At 37.5% G+C, this 17,402-nt stretch overlaps 1 protein-coding gene across 22 annotated transcripts in view; it reads left to right on the top strand.

Annotated features, from left to right (window-relative positions):
- RPS6KA3 (ribosomal protein S6 kinase A3) overlaps positions 1–17,402 on the top strand; it is a 147,239-nt gene that overhangs the window by 79,709 nt on the left and 50,128 nt on the right. For 3 of the 22 annotated variants that reach the window (XM_042241844.1, XM_042241845.2, XM_042241843.2), the window contains one exon: positions 9,207–9,237. The exons of 18 other annotated variants lie outside the window; for them this stretch is intronic. Coding sequence is in view for 1 of the 4 variants with exons in the window: in XM_012106391.4 (XP_011961781.1) it covers positions 11,271–11,309 (39 nt within the window). In the remaining 3 variants the exon portion in view is untranslated. Of the gene's footprint in view, positions 1–9,206; positions 9,238–11,247; positions 11,310–17,402 lie in introns of those variants that run through there. One more of the 22 variants, XM_012106391.4, reaches the window with a different exon arrangement.

The raw sequence follows: 17,402 nt of genomic DNA, 5'->3' as shown, positions 1-17,402 counted from the left end.
GAGTTTACATAGTCATAATATTTATAAAGACTGAATATTGATTTAACCAAAGCTTGTGTTATGAGTTATCATCTATTATAGGATGTCTAAAGGTAATGACTGAACTGGTGAGTTAGAAGAAAATAGTATAAGGTTATTAGCTATCATATAAATACCAGAGGGAACAATGAATAGAGCTGAAAGGGTATTGGAAACACTAGGTACTGCTACTTTTTGGTTATATAAGCCTTGCATCATTATTTGACCCTTTAACCTTCACTCAGACCTTCTTGACATGGAACTGTCCCTATGATTTCTCTTAAATATGTCCCCTGATTTCTGTTTGTTGGGAGAGTTGTTTCATTCTGGCTGATTTTTTTTTTTTTTAACTTCACACCTCATCTCTTCCGTTCTTCCTTCTGTTCTTTGCACTACAGTCTGCCTCCTTCCCATATCTTAATCCACCTTTTTTCCATCTCCAGAATTTATTGCTGTTTTCCTTTCTTCTGGCTTTCTGAAGGCTCAACCCTTTCTTGTCTATATGTACTTGAAGTACAATTATTTCTTTCATGTGTCTAATAAAATGTTAGAAAATTTATCTAATTAAATTGATCCGTACCAGAATAAACAGGTAGGTATTACCTTCCTCCATCTCTTTGCCCCAGGAATGTTTGCATGTTCAGTTCAGTCACTCAGTCGTGTCTGATTCTTTGTGACCTCCATGGACAGCAGCACGCCGGGCTTCCCTATCCATCACCAACTCCTGGAGCTTGCTCAAACTCACATCCATCGAGTCAGTGATGCCATCCAACCATCTCATCGTCTGTCATCCCCTTCCCCTCCTGCCTTCAGTCTTTCCCAGCATCAGGGTCTTTTCCAGTGAGTCAGTTCTTCACATCAGGTGACCAAAGTATTGAAGTTTCAGCTTTAGCATCAGTCCTTCCAATGAATATTCAGGACTGATTTTCTTTAGGATGGACTGGTTGGATCTCCTGCTGTCCAAGGGACTCTCAAGAGTCTTCTCTAACACCACAGTTCAAAAACATCAATTCTTCGGTGCTCAGTTTTCTTTATAGTCCAACTCTCACATCCATCCATGACTACTGGAAAAACCATAGCTTTGACAAGATGGACCTTTGTCAGCAAAGTACTATGTCTACTTTTTAATAAGCCATCTAGGTTGGTCATAGTTTTTCTTCCAAGGAGCAAGCGCCTTTTAATTTCATGGCTGCAGTCACCATCTGCAGTGATTTTGGAGCCCCCCAAAATAAAGTCTCTCACTGCTTCCATTGTTTCCCCATCTATTTGCCATGAAGTGAGGGGACTGGATGCTATGATCTTAGTTTTCTGAATGTTGAGCTTTAAGCCAACTTTTTCACTCTCCTCTTTCACTTTCATCAAGAGGCTCTTTAGTTCTTCGTTTTCTGCCATAAGGGTGGTATCATCTGCATATCTGAGGTTATTGACATTTCTCCCAGCAATCTTGATTCCAGCCTGTGCTTCATCCAGCCCACCATTTCTCATGATATACTCTGCATATAAGTTAAATAAGCAGGGTGACAATATACAGCTTTGATGTACTCCTTTCTCAATTCAGAACCAGTCTGTTGTTCCATGTCCAGTTCTAACTGTTGCTTCTTGACCTGCATACAGATTTCTCAGGAGACAGGTAAGATGGTCTGGTATTTCCATTTCTTTAAGAATTTTCCACAGTTTGTTGTGATCCACACAGTCAAAGGCTTTGACATAGTCAGTAAAGCAGAAGTAGATGTTTTTCTGGAACTCTGTTGCTTTTTCGATGATCTAGCAGATGTTGGCAGTTTGATCTCTGGTACCTCTGCTTTTTTTGCATGTTTCAGTTCAGTCACTCAGTCATGTCCGACTCTTTGCAACCCCATGAATTGCAGCACACCAGGCCTCCCTGTCCATCACCAACTCCTGGAGTTTACTCAAACTCGTCCATCGAGTCCGTGATGCCATCCAGCCATCTCATCCTCTGGCATCCCCTTCTCCTCCTGCCCTCAATCCCTCCTAGCATCAGAGTCTTTTCCAATGAGTCAACTCTTTGCATGAGGTGACCAAAGTATTGGAGTTTCAGCTTTAGCATCAGTCCTTCCAAAGAACACCCAGACTGATCTCCTTTAGAATGGATTAGTTGGATCTCCTTGCAGTCTAAGGAACTCTCAAGAGTCTTCTCCAACACCACAGTTCAAAAGCATCAATTGTTCGGCGCTCAGCTTTCTTCACAGTCCAACTCTCACATCCATACATGACCACAGGAAAAACCATAGCCTTGACTAGATGGACCTTTGTTGGCAAAGTAGTGTCTCTGCTTTTGAATATGCTATCTAGATTGGTCATAACTTTCCTTCCAAGAAGTAAGTGTCTTTTAATTTCATGGCTGCAATCACCATCTGCAGTAATTTTGGAGCTCCCCAAAATAAAGTCTGACACTGTTTCCACTGTTTCCCCATCTATTTCCCATGAAGTTTAATGAAGTTTTGCATTTTAATAGCCATCTTTGCATGTTAATTCATATTTATGTATAATTAGTTGAATTTATCACCAGTTAACTTGCTCTAGCCAGTGTATTTTATTCTTCTCCCTTACCTTTTAGAGAGACTTTATTTTTATCCTTTATTCTGCTAAGGCTGGGAGAGAGAGATTGCCTTCATAGTAGAACATGAGTTACTATATAGCTCCTCAAGCGAGGATACCTTCCTGGACTCCAGGATTTTCTGTCTTTTCTCATCTGGTCAGAGGACTCCATGCTCTGATGATCCATGCTGAGGAAATAGGGAGTCTGAGCTGTTAAAGTCTCCATAATCATCCAGGAATCTTCAAAGCAGTTTCTTGTTTAGTGGGGAAATAATTCTCTTAATGGTTCTTACAGTGACAGGCAAAGGTTCTTCTGAGGCTTGAGAATTAAAGGAGATAAATAAATACCTAGCACAAAGGAAGAGCCCAATAAGTGTTAATTTTCCTGTCCTCTTCCTCCCAGAGACTGACTCTGATCCTGCTCTCTCAGACTACTCACCAGGGAGAAAGTATGCCTCTTAGAAACAAGGGTGGTATCCAGTAATTTTGTGGCTGACAGTAGACCTGGCTTCAGACAAAATTGAGAAATGACTTTCTCTTAATTTGGCCCTTTGGCCCTTCTGTTCCTTTTATTGTATATTTCTAATAGCCGTGCATATGTGAATTGCTCATAACATTAACTTTGTATTATATTACTACAGTCCTAAATACTATATACCAACTCAGTCTTTATAGCTCTTATATCAGAGTCACATGCATGATTGTTAAGAATTGGAAAAAGTTTGTTAAAAGTAGTAGTGGTAAAAATGGTTTTAAAAGATACAATGGAGATGGGTCGTAGATGACCTTAGATGCCAAGTTAAAGAGCAGCACCCTGTGAAGGACACAGGCAGAGGTACATAGGCAGTGTCCCATTCTTCTCAGATCTCCTGATGGGACTTCATAATAGTTTTTTCAATGTCTACATATGCCTAAGGCAGCAGTGATGTGTTTGATGGCCTTCACAGCATCCAGGGAATTTCACCAGTTCCCAGTTGTCTGTTGATTTCCTCCATGTCCTTGAAGGTTCCCTCAAACTCTCTTAAAACTTGGATTTGAACATCTAGAAATGACACTCATAGTCATAAGTCCAGCACACACTTGTGTGTAGCTTTTGAAGTTATGGGTTAAATACAAACTACAGAAAGAGAAGCCCTAGAAGAGCAGACAATAGTCAGTGAAGAACCCACTCAACACAGGAAAGTACAATAGAGTGCTCTTTGGCAGTGAGCATTTGTGGAGTGATACACTGATGACACTTACTGACTGACTGTGTAGAGTATTGTCTGCGGTTCTAACTCTCATAGGCTGAGAGTATATTTTAGCACTTAGAGCGTGGGGAAAATATGCTCTAGTAGATTTAAGTATATGCCACTTAGAAAAATATTTCTGAGATTAAATAGTATTATAATTAGCACTGCATGGTGGCATTAAATGGCATTAATTTCCAAGCATGTAAGACTTCCTAGACTACATTTTTCACCCTCTTTCAGGGCTATTTTTAATTTCTAGTGTCCCTTCTCCCCTCCCCTAAGTGAAGTCACTCAGTCGTGTCTGACTCTTTGCGACACCATGGACTGTAGCCTACCAGACTCCTCCATGCATGGAATTTTCCAGGCAAGTGTACTGGAGTGGGTTGCCATTTCCTTCTCCAGGGGATCTTCCCGACCCAGGGATCGAACCCAGGTCTCCCGCATTGCAGGCAGACGCTTTACCGTCTGAGCCACCAGGGAAGTAAGTCTCCTCCCCTAAGAGCTTTTAAAAATCACACTTGCACACACTCCCTTTCAAAAAAAAAAAATCATAACTTGCCTAACTCATATAATCCCCCTGATCCAAATTTGCTTCTCCTCTGCTCTAGTCTGCTTATAACAATACTCATTTTTTCAGAGTTTGAGTGACCCAAACCATAATTGGAAAGAAAGAATATTCATTTGATTAAGTTCTTTTGAAATGTGAGTGGTTTATTTATTCAACCTGAAATACTGGTGTATTGAAAGTTGTAACCTCTGTACTTGAGTGGATCTCTTAATTTACCCATTTTAGACAAAAATGACTAAGTGAAAAGAACTCCAGGCTAAGCAGGAAAAAGTGAATAAGGAGACCAGCAATACCGCCTAGAGTGTATTGCTGCCTACTGCAAGATGCCAGTCTGTGACTCTGGTGCTGCCCTGTTGCTCTTACATCATGCTCAGGGGACATGTTGTGAGTGAAATATAGTGCCCTTTCCATTGAGACAGGGCCTTAGAAGCAACCCCTCTCCATGTTCTAGGAAGCCACTATCATTTGGTTCAGGTTGATGGTCATGAAACTTATTTCCCATCTCTGATTTAAAACCTTACAACCTTAGCATTTTATAACATTTTTTTATTGATGGATGTGTGCTACAGAATTCTTCCCCTATACTTAAATGGAAGTCCTTAAATATTAAACTAATTAGCATCTGAAAATTTGATTCATACAAAAAAAAAAAAAACCCTGTATCCGAAGGAATTGGTTAAGAACATGTTAAGTTTTTATTATAGCAGTTGATTTCTCTCCAGCAGAGTTCAGCTGTCATAGAGTCATGAAGATGGTTGATAGTTGACCAGAGTTCAGGTTTTGCCAGATGAATATAATGTATGGTATAGAAAAAGTGTTCAGAAACTCTGCTGTGGACCCTCTACGGAACTGTATTCCTTCAGGGTCTTATCAAAAGGTTTAGCACCTCCTGGTGTCTGGCTTACGTCAGCCACTGGCCATACATATACACACTCTTTCCCCAGATATAATAGCCTGGCTGTGCTCCTACCAGCAACATCGCAGCCATACCCACTTTTGAACTTGGGCTTAACTTGGATTCCTTAACTTCTCTCTAACCTTTTGTTTCTTCATCTATAGTGTGGATAACAGTGCTTATCTCATTGTGGTGAGAAGTAATTGAAATAATTTCATGTAAAACATGGTTCTTAGCATATAGTAGTATCTTAAATGATATTAGAATTATACTTGAAAAAAATTATTAAATAAGAATTCAAATAAAGGAATTGAGAATTCAGTGAACGAAACTGGAAAAAGAACTACACGGTAAACCTGTAAAAAGCCAGAGAAAAATTTGAATTCCAAAATTGATGAATTAGAAAACAGGAAAAATAAGAAACAAAAGGAAATGCACACATAAGGAAAGCAAAATGGGATATAACCACAGATAGGAAGGAGATTAAAACTTTATAACAACTGAAATATTGACAGATGAAATATTATAATGTCTGGGATTTACTTCAAAGTAATTAGTTATGAGAGTGGGGGGAAGTGAGTATTACAAGCAAAATTGGCCATGAGTTGATAATTGTTATGGTTGAGTGCTGGATTCATGAGGGTTTGTTATACTATTCTATTATGTAAGCTTGAAGTTTTCCTTAAATTTGATTAAAAAACATAATAGTGTACTAAGTATGGGCTTCCCTGATGACTTGATAAAGAATCTGCCTTCAGTGCAGGAGACCTGGGTTCCATCCCTGGGTCAGGAAGATCCCCTGGAGAAGAGAATGGCAATCCACTCCAGTATTCTTGCCAGGGAAATCCCATGGACAGAGGAGCCTGGTGAGCTACCGTGCAGGGGGTCACAAAGAGTTGGATACGAATGAGTGACTGACACTTTTTTCACTTTCATATGAAGTATATCTCTATGCTAATATGAAAGTCTTGCTGAAATATGTGGTTTTTAAGAAAACCTGAATGATTTCATCTAGGAAAGAATGGAAAACTGTGACTTTACCAATAGGAAGGGAGAACTTTAAGTTATTAAAGAATATGTAGTGCCGCTGCTGCTGCTAAGTCGCTTCAGTCGTGTCCGACTCTATGTGACCCCATAGACGGCAGCCCACCAGGCTCCCCCATCCCTGGGATTCTCTAGGAAAGAACACTGGAGTGGGTTGGCACTTTCTTCTCCAGTGCATGAAAGTGAAAAGTGAAAGTGAAGTCGCTCAGTCATGTCTGACTCTTAACAACCTCATGGACTGCAGCCTACCAGGCTCCTCCCGCCATGGGATTTTCCAGGCAAGAGTACTGGAGTGGAGTGCCATTGCCTTCTCCTAATATGTACTGCCATTGTCCTAAAACATACGAAAAATTTGTATCACCTTCTAGCCTGTTTTATAAAGTTAGCATAGCCCTGAAAATGAAAGAACACAGAAAAGGAAATTGTGCCAATTTAATTTATGAATACAGATGCAAAAGTCCTTCTAAAATTTACAAATCAAATACAGATTTATAGTAAAGCAATGGAATTTTCCCAGAAATGCAAGCATATTAGGATATCTGTTGATCTAAGTTATCAAATCAGTGAGTCAAAGGAGAAAAACTAAGTTTATTGTATTAATAGATAATAAAAAGACATTTTACAAAATTGAATATTCATTATTCTTTTAGTAAAGAGGAAATCATCTCATATTAACATGATTAAAATAGTCTAAACCCAAATATTGATAACCGTATTTGAATGATTTTCTGAGTATATTCCCAGGTTAGGATCAAGGTAGCATTTATTAGTGTTTGCTTTATGCTCCATAGACTATGAGAAATTTGAGTTTTAGTCTGGAATTCGAAGCCATTGAAGCATGTGAGATAGGGGTACAACCCAGCCTGATTTCCGTTTTTAAATTATTCTGGCTGCTGTGAAGAAAAGGAGAAATTTGTAAAAAGGAAAATCAGTTAGATGGTGCTAGATGATAATGGCTTGTACTGACAGTGTCAGAGGAAATAGAAATAGACTGATTTGAGGTATATTTCAGAGATAAAATATGTAGAATTTATTGATGGATTAAATATGAAGGGAAGGAAATTAGATTAGAAAGGAAAAAGCCAAAAAGGGCTTACAGATTTTGGGAATCAGTATTGATGCTGCTGCCTAAAATGAGGCAGTTTAGCTTCCCATTACACTGGAAATCAAATCCAAACTTCTTGATAGTCTGTAAAACCCTGCTTGATATGGCCCAAACATACCTCCCCATTTCCTTCTCTTTCCTTGCTAGCCACCAAGATCTTTCCTTTGTGTTTTGAGTTCATTAAGCTGATTTCCTAATCTCAGGGCTTTTGCATTTGCTGCTCATTCTGTTGGAAGACTCAAGACCATGAGTCAGCAAACTGTCTATAAAGGGCTGGGTAGTGAGTATTTTAGGCTTTGTGAGCCATGTAGGCTTTGTGACAACCGCTCACGTCAGTGGTAGCCATTATGTAGGGCAAAACCAGCAGGAGCTGTTAGGTAAATAGTGATGGGCATGACCAGATTTAGCCCTTGACTGGCCCTGCTTGGCTGTAGTTTACCCTTGCCTGAGTGAGGTCTTGATATGGTTCTCTCATTATTATTTAGGTTCTTCCTGGAGGACAACTTGCCAAATAAGTTAGGATCAAGAAAATTTAAAATGCTGTATACTCCTTTAGAAGGTGCCATCCCTGGTGGCTCAATCAATAAAGAATCTGCCCACAGCACGGGATCCCCAGGTTCTGTCCCTGGGTCGGGAAGATCCCCTGGAGGAGGAAATGGCAACCCACTCTAGTATTCTTGCCTGGAGAATCCCATGGACAGAGGAGCCTGGTGGACTTCAGTCCATAGGGTTGCAAAGATTCAGACATGACTGAAGCGGCTTCGCATGCACTACCTCTAGAAATACAGTGCCATTTCTAGAAATTATTTCTGATAAACCGTGAATGTACACAAAACATGGAGACATTCCAGTGATATAGATCAAATACTCATCACCCCAGGGAATTTATATAGTAGAATCCTCCGCAGTCATTAATGACACATTGAGGCTGATTTAATAATAGAAAACAAGAGTCAGCAAACTATACCTGAGACCTGCCCCCTATTTTTGTTAATGAAGTTTTATTGGAACACAACCTCACCCATTCTTCCTCCTGCAGTGGCGGTGTTGACATCAGTATGACTTGGAAAGCCATATTTTCTGACCCTCTACAGAAAAAAAAAAATAATATTCTGTAGTATGGTTCAAATGTGTACGTGTATATATTCAGAAAAAAACTAGAGAGCATTGAAATAGTGAATATTTTCCCTCTTTTGTTTTTCTCTTTTTTGTGTATCTTTATTATTTAAGTTTTCTATTCTGGACATGCATAATTTTTATAATGAAAGTTACTTAAATAGTAAGGTGAATGATAAAACCAATAAGACACAAAAATGAAAAAACTAGCTGAAAATTTTAAAAGATAAATTTAAAGATAGTTAAAAGTTAGAGGCAGGAGAATATTAACAGTAGTATCTAGTTTCATGGGTACAACCACACAAGTAGTGTCCATTTCAGGCTTCAGTATATGATACTTAATTGGGCAGACGTTATTTGAGTTTGTCCTATGTGGTGTTTGCTATAAGGATACAAGCAAGTATGGTGCCTGTTCCAAAGATTAATCTGGTAGGGACAATGGGATATGCTTAAACACTAATAAATGCCATAAACAATGTCCTGAAGGAGTTAAAGAGCTTTTGTTCTGATTAGGAGATAACTAACACCCAAGTAAAGCAACTGTTTAGTGATATATATTGAGCTACTCTTCTAACTTTGTTTATGGTGCCTTTTGATGTAAAGGAGTTTTTAAATTTTATAACCAAATCTATATCAATGTTTTCCTTTATGCTTGCATTTTCTGAACAGGTAGCCAAATACCATCACATCTCCCTCAGAGGTAAAGCATCCCATTCTTTTCTGTCGCTATGCTTATCTTTTATACAGCAGTACCATGCTGTTTTAATTATGGTATCATTTCAACTGAGGAAGACTTAGTTCAGATTTTGGTGTCTGAAATACTGCTTTATATTTTAGGGGTAATATTAAAAAGCATATCTCGCAGTAAAATGTGAATTGTTAACCTGAGCATCACTAGTCATTAAAGCCAATTTAGACCAACCCTTTAAATTCAAAAAAGGTTATTTGGTTGCTCTTGTTCTTAAATATTACAAGAGTACAGTTGGTGACTGCTCTGTATGGGGACACTCCTGTTTCGTTTGTGCACCTTAGTTGGTTGTAGAATAACCTTAGTTGGTTGTAGAATAACCGTGATGTTTGCCTCTTCTTGGCAGTCTTAAGAAGCACCTCATGTTGAGAGACTGGTTCAGTGCTGGGTGATTGTCCTGGCCTTGCTGCCCTTTTGCAGTATTGTAAGCAGCCTTTGGTAATTGATTTTGGGAAATGGGAGGGCTTATGTTCTGATGGAAAACTTTTTCAGTGCTTTCCTTGCTGAAAAACTAAGATATGCATTTTTAATCAAGAGATATGCAGTTTCCCAGGCAGAGTTGAAAATTTTATCTTGACTATTTGAGTCCCAGGTGATTCTAATATGTTTGGTTACATAGAATAATTTTTCAAATCGAGTAACTTTAAAAAAAAATCTTCAACTGTACACGGCCATAAAAATTTGATCTAGCAGAAGGAGCTGTGGCCTTTCACATGGTGTCTGTAACACCTAATAGGCCCCCTAATATTTGCTCAATACAGGACGGCAGCACCGAGCTCTCGTGGTAGGTAGCTCTGTCATCAAGTATGTGCCTGCCTTCACCGTAGTTCCTTCATGCTTGGAGCAAACCTGCTGATTTCTAGATGTTCTTCAGTTCTTGAAAATTCGATGATTTTTATGATATTGGTACAGGTCATGTAGATTAACATTTGAGGTTTTTATTGGTTCCACATAAATTGTGTACGTTAAATATTTTCCCACAGATCTTGATGCTTCTGTCGTTTGGTTTTGTTTAAATGACACTGTCTTAGTGATCATGTCTGAATATTGGCATACTTTAAAAAATATTTCTCAAAGCAAAAATACCTTAGAAGAACTTCTGGAAGCTATTAGAGGATGAAATGGAGTAGGGGATTGTATGGTAGTTTCACCCTTCCTTCTTTTCCAGATTTACTTCAGTAAATGTTCCTTTTGCTCACTAATAACCCAGGGAGTGGACTTTTTTTTTTAATTTAGATTTTATCAGCTAGGAAAGTGAATTTTAACTGTGGGCCTTGAAGTCTTTAACCTGGTTGATAATTGATGTTTAGAAACCAATAAGAATTTAAATGTAATTTACTTTCATTTAAGATAGGAAGAATCTGTCCTTATATCACAATCAAAAAGTTCCTTACATGTGGTCATTTTCTTCCCATAGTTCAGAAACTCTTCCTCGTTGACGGGGAACACCCATTACATGTCCTCATGTAACCTTGAAGTAGTCTTGAAACTGTCTTTTGGAGTGCGTGTATAAACAATACACAGGGTAAAATTTCACATGTGAATCGATGACTTATTATTTTAGCAGTGCTGACTAGTTTCCGTTGCTTTTAAAGTGTCATATAGTTAAGAAATACCAACCTATCTCAGGATTCTGAAATAAAAGAACGTTCATTTTACTGGTTGTGAAAATCGTCCAGATTTCTGGGAACCAGGCGTATGAACATTTCAACAGGATTTTGCTATCAGCAAATCTGTTTTGGTTTCCTGCTCTGGCCTCCCTACCTATCAGCTACATTACTGCCCTCGCCATTACGGTTCTCCTTTCTTTTACCACAGGAAAATTGTCAGGCCTCTTTCTCTAGCATTTCGGGACCCGCCTGACAGGAAATTTTCTAATTGCCGGAACAGCTGGTAGGGGAAAACTTTGCAGGGGCTTGGCCTTCCCTTTCTAACTTAAGTTTTACCGTCAGAAATTCTTTTATCACCATCATGGTTTCGTAGCCATGTTTAAATTTCTGTCTTTTCGTGTTCGCTCTATACAGGTAAGCTTTGTTTAACTTCTTTAAAGACCAAAATGTTTCGGTTGGAGCTAAGTATAATTACACTAATTAAACAATTATTTTACTTTATATATTCTTTTAAGTAGCTTTTCAGAATTCAAAACCAGTTCTTAAGGAACATTTAAAGGATGCTATTTCTGTTTACTTAAACCAGCTGTTTATATTATATATTTCAACTCTGTGTATTTTCTAAAGTTATTTTACATTGGCTTTTTAGTGCTAAAGTAATTTTTATCTTGTTAGTGTGTATAATTTTGTATTGTAACTCTCAGTATTAAACTAGGCCTGAACAAAATTGGAAATGTACTAATATTTAGGAGATTACCATGTAATAATAATGAAAGCAACATTGTAGGAGAATGTCTTATTTTAAACAGTCAAGAACTTAAAAGCAGAGTTTTGTTGAAATTAGGTCTTTTAAAAATTTGAAGTTTTTAATCAATTATATTTTAAGCAGGTAATTTTATCTTAGAGTAGGAACAGTTTTCAGAGTATAACTTTGTTAAAATGTGTTTGTTAAAATGATAATTTGCATTGTATTTAATCTAAAAAGCATGCCCAAGTCAATTTGATATTTTCCCATGAGAACTGTGATATCCTGCTGCTCTTTAAAGAGAATTAAATTTGTTGATCAGGATTCCCGACTGGGAGAAAACTTAGTGCTCTTTGCAGCAGTTATTGAGAATATTAGTCTGGGAAACTATCAGTGCTCTTTTTTCAGGCATAGATTCAAGAAACTGGTTGGAATACTCTCTTAAAGAATTTGATTAAGTGAGAAATGTTGAGCATATTTATCATTCATTAGCAAATCAAGTAAATTGGATTTGGTCAAATTGTAATCTAGAATAAATTAAAATGTAGTTTCTCACCACAACTTGAATAACCAGCCTAATTATGTGTCACAGCCAAAAAATTAACATATCTTTTTAAAATTAAAAAATGTGTATTATGGAACTATAAGTATCTATATAGAGAGCAGTATTTAATTTTGGATTATATTTAAGAGGTAAATATAATCTTATAATTTCATTTGTCAGAGTTTTTTTTTTTTTATGTTAGGCCACAAAATGATTACATATCCATGAGTAGAAAATACTTATTTATTGGCTTTTACTAAGGAATATTTAAATGTTTTATTTCCAGCTTCAACAGTGTTTTCTGACATTAAAAACAATTTTAAAAATACAAATGCCTTAAGAACACACTTCCTGACTCAAGGGAGGGGAGGAAAAAGGAAATTATGTATACAAGGCAGGGCATAATGCCAAATGTTGAATCACTCTTCAAAATCAGTTAATGTCACCCAGTTTGGTTTTTTGATGTTTGGATGCTAAAACATTATGTTTTCTATAACTCAGGTAGGCAGCATCAATTTCAGTTCCTTTAATCCTTTTAAAAAATATTTTAAGAACAAAATTCTATTTTTTCCCTTTCAACTTGGAAAGGAAGCATTGAGTTAATTTTTCTCTATTAAGGGAAAGACCTCAAAGACCATTTAAGACAAAACCTATGGACCTTTTCTTGGTCCTGGGACAAACAAGGTGACCTTTCTCTGTGACAGGAGGAGCACCAAAAGATCCATCTGTCCATGAATTTTCTTCTGCCATTTTTCTGTGATGTCTAAAATGATACTCTTTACAAATTCCAAAAATTACAGAATTTTTTTAACTGAACGGACTTTGTTTTATCTATCAGGGTCATACTCAACAAGTGTTTACCCAGTAGTACATCTTTGAAACCCTGGGTAAATTCCTGAAGAGCAGTTACTTTTCTGTATCTTAGTATTGCTAATACCTAGCACCATACTGGGCCCATAATCTGAATTGCCTTCTAACAAAAAGGAAGGACCCTAAGAGAATATGTCATAGATGAGAAACACTTCCATCAGGACCAGGCAGTCACGAAGGAAAAGTACAAGAGCTGCCTGAGTTTTAGTCCCCTCTTGAACCTTTCCTTTTCTTCCTCTCCTTCTCATTCCCTGATGCAAACACTAGTTTCCCTGTGTGCACTACACTGGCCTTCGCACTGGTTTGTCCATTTGCCTGGATGTTCTTCCCCCAGGTGGTTGACTCCCTTAACTCCTTTAGGAAATAGTGTCTTTTCAGTAAAGCCTGCCCTGGTGTTTTTATTTCAGATTGCAAGGCCTTCTTTCCATCCATGCACTTCTGATCCCTCTTATCCAACTTAATATCTTTTTTCCACAGTATGTATCATGTTCTAAGATGAGCTTACTATAACTACTATTACTAGTAGTAATACTACTACTACTTATTATTATTAGGTCTCTCCCAAAATAGCAAAGATTTTGTTCTGTTTCATTTATCATATGTCTCAGACAATTAGAAGAGTGCCTGTCATGTATTAGGTGCTCAATAAATAAATGTTTAAATGGATGAACGAATTAACTCCCATTCATAAGTTGAGAGTATTGAACACCTAGACTGGAGTGCCAAGTGTCTGAAAGTGCAGGGAATGTAGATGAAGGATACAGGATTGTGATGTAGACCAGCTGCCAGCCTCACAATTTTACCTACAAGTACACCTTTATCAAATAAATGTGGACTTTGTAAAAATAAAAATATGAAATTTGTTACAACTTCTTTAAATACTCAAGCTAAGTTTTTGTGATAATGAATGGGCTGCTGCTGCTGCTAAGTCGCTTCAGTCGTGTCCGACTCTGTGCGACCCCATAGGCGGCAGCCCACCAGGCTCCCCCATCCCTGGGATTCTCCAGGCAAGAACACTGGAGTGGGTTGCCATTTCCTTCTCCAATTCATAAAAGTGAAAAGTGAAAGTGAAGTCGCTCAGTCGTGTCTGACTCTTAGCGACCCCATGGACTGCAGCCCACCAGGCTCCTCCCTCCATGGGATTTTCCAGGCAAGAGTACTGGAGTGGGGTGCCATTGCCTTCTCCAATGAATGGGCAGGTATCCATATATCAGTTAAAGTGCAGTTGTGCTAGAAAATGTAAAAATGTGAGCCTCACAGAAAAATTATAATGGTTATAATGTACAGTTCTACTCTACCTCATTGACAAAATTCTTTTCCCATAAAATTATAGTTGCTTCACTGTATACTTACAGGCAAAAACACAATTTTACAAACTATCAGGCTGTAATTCTGTGTTTTCATATGACAGATTCATTTCAATAACAGTTGATTTAGTGACATAAAGATAGGTTTGTCACATGTGAATGTCAGTCTGTCCTTGGTTATCAATGTCTTCAGAAATTTGATATTCTTCCCTGCATCTCATTGGATTCCAAATATGAGCTGGAAGAGCATGCTGTTGCTTTCCTATCTATTATCCAAGATTGCCCAAGCATTAGTATAATGTCCTAATTGAACCTCAAGCTCATTTCTGAAGTATTCATGGTCCGATAGCTTGGAAAGACTCTAACATAAAGCACAATTTGGGAATCAAGATACTAACCAAGGATATCATGCCTATTATGCTACTGTGACTTCACTTATACATAAAAGTAGATAGAAAATGGTTTACTGATATGATTAGTAAAAATTTCAACTGGGAAGGAACAGAAAAATGTGTTGGGAATAGAACAGTCGCAAGGTTTTGGGACTTGAGCCATAGACATTGATCTTTTCTCTCTACCCCCAAGGATGATTTTTATATTCTCTGCACTCCCAATTTAGAAAAAGATTTTTAAAAGTCTAATATCCTCAAAATGATTGCATCCATTTTGGGGAGGTTGTGGTAGGGGAGTGGAGGAAAGTGCTGTTTAAAAAAAGAAGCTGAGAAAAGAAGGATTTGAAGATTTATTTTAAAACAAGATTTACCATAATAGAAACTTTGGTATGAAGGTGGGAAAATAAAGTCAAGGATGTCTCTCAGAAAAGAGACAGAAACCAAGAGAAAAAAAGATGAGAATTAAATTCCAGACATACAATGTCCAACTGATAGAGTTGCTGTAAAAAGAGAAACCCTGAAGAGTAGTTGGAAGGAATTTATCAAAGAAATGTTAGAATTCCGCCAGAGTTACAAAATTCAAGTCTTTAGATTATAAAGGTTCACCAAGCATCTAGCATTCTGAAGGAGAGGAGACCATTTTTATCTCACTTAGCGTGGAATTTCAGAAATACAAAAGCAGAGAAAATTCTTAAAACTTCCAGAAAGAAAAACCAGGTCACGTACTAAAAAGTGTGTATCAGACTAGCATCAGCAGCAGCGCTGACTGCTAGAAGGCAGTGGACGAATGGCGCCAACATTCTTGGGCAAGGTTGTTTTTATTCTAAAATTTGGTAGGAAACCAAATTATACAAATGTGAAGACAAAATAAAGACATTTTCAGATGTGCGAGATCCAGAAAGTTTTCTTCCACATCACTTTTCTTAGGAAGTTAGAAGGGAGTGATCTAAGAAAGAGAGAAACGTGGGAAACTGAAAATAGTAAATTAAACCAGGAAAGCACTGAAGATACATCCAAGATAATACCTATGCAGGAAGGTCTAGAGAACAACCCTTCCTGAGGGAGGGTAAGAAAGGCTCTCAGAAGAATAGAAAGTATGAATAAAAGCTAAGATTTCAAGTCCCCTTGGATTGTCCCAGAACTCACTGATAGGGACCGTATGAGAGGAAATTTAATAAACCTCCTAGCCTTCGTTTGAACAATGTATTGTCATGAAAATGCTGCTGCTTGTATAGGCGTTCAGCTTTTAGAATCAGGCTTTGGGGAGAGCAAGAAGAATTTGGTAGTGGTTACAAGAGAGGATGTTAATTTTCTTAATATTAAATATTAATACAGCCTTAAATATTAATACAAAGAAGCTATCAGCAGGTGGGGAGTAATTTGAGGAAAAGAATGTATGGGCACTATTACCCTCTTACAAAGTGAAGAGTTAGGATCCTGTCTAAAACTTACCAAAAAAACGAGAGGGTTTTGTGAAAATAATTATCAGATAGTAGGGAAGAAGATGATGGATGGAAGTGGCATATAAGTAAGTCCTTCATCATATTTTTAAATCAGTAGCCATTGTCGTAAAGTTAATAAACTAAAAAATTATCAAAGTTAGTGCAGAAAGAATTAGATTTTTTTTAAAAGCTTAGGTATGGCGGTGAGAAGAGACTTGCTTTTCATCTTAAACTATTCTGCCACTATTTGATTTGTTACCCATGTGTAAGTATTACTTAGATTTTAAAGACAAAAAATTTAGGAAACAGGAAATAACCCAGCTTGACAAAAGACTGTATAAGGGAATGTTGGGAAATAATGCCAGAAAAGGCAGTTGAGACCATGTTGCAGACGACCTCCAGTGCCAAGGTGAAGCAGTGCTTGTAATTTGGGAAAACTTGGAGAAGTTTTTGAGCAGTTGGTCAAGTAACTGGAGCATCTACTTTCAGAAAATGAATTTATCAGGAGGATGAATTGGAGTGGCAGTGGCAAAAAGTGGCATGATGAGTGACCAAGCTAGTTTCAGTTTCCTACAGGAAAGGTAATGATGGATTACATCTAGACAGTATTACTGGAAATAGAATGAAAGGTATTCCCAGTACTGTGCTTAATACATAGTAGGTGCTTAGTGTGGTTCTTCAAAGGAAAGGAAGGGTAGTCATCAAAAATGAAATCTTTCTTGAATAGTAACTGCTGTTTATTGTGAGACCCGTGGCCTGATTGTAGCTCACACTGTGGAATGAGGCTTGATCCTGAATGCCTGTGACAAAATGCAGAACGCTTATAATCAGTAATTCTTCCCTGCCTGTGTTGCGTTTTTATTTGTGACAGGTAATTGTAGTTGGTATTTTCTATGAAATATAATATGAAAAAATGTTGCAGACTAATAAATTACATCCCACTTAACCCAAGGAAAAAAGTGCTAAAATATACAGAGTATGATAATAGTCTGTGACAAGCTTATGTCTCTTGTTTTGTTGGGTTTTGTTTTATTGTAGTTTTGGGCTGATTTTTATGTGTCTTGATTAAATAAGGTGTACTTAATCTTCTGATCTCAGGGTAAATAAATAATTGAAATTATATGTATATTTATATGTATGTTCAGCCTTTCTTTTCTGACACCTTCTCTCAAATATAGTAAAACAACCACCATCTTTAAGTATCCTT

This window comes from Ovis aries, chromosome X (genome assembly GCF_016772045.2).
Source record: "Ovis aries strain OAR_USU_Benz2616 breed Rambouillet chromosome X, ARS-UI_Ramb_v3.0, whole genome shotgun sequence".
Taxonomy (NCBI): domain Eukaryota; kingdom Metazoa; phylum Chordata; class Mammalia; order Artiodactyla; family Bovidae; genus Ovis; species Ovis aries.
The sequence above is the reverse complement of the archived record's forward strand: the minus strand, read 5'-3'. Positions and strand labels throughout refer to the sequence as shown.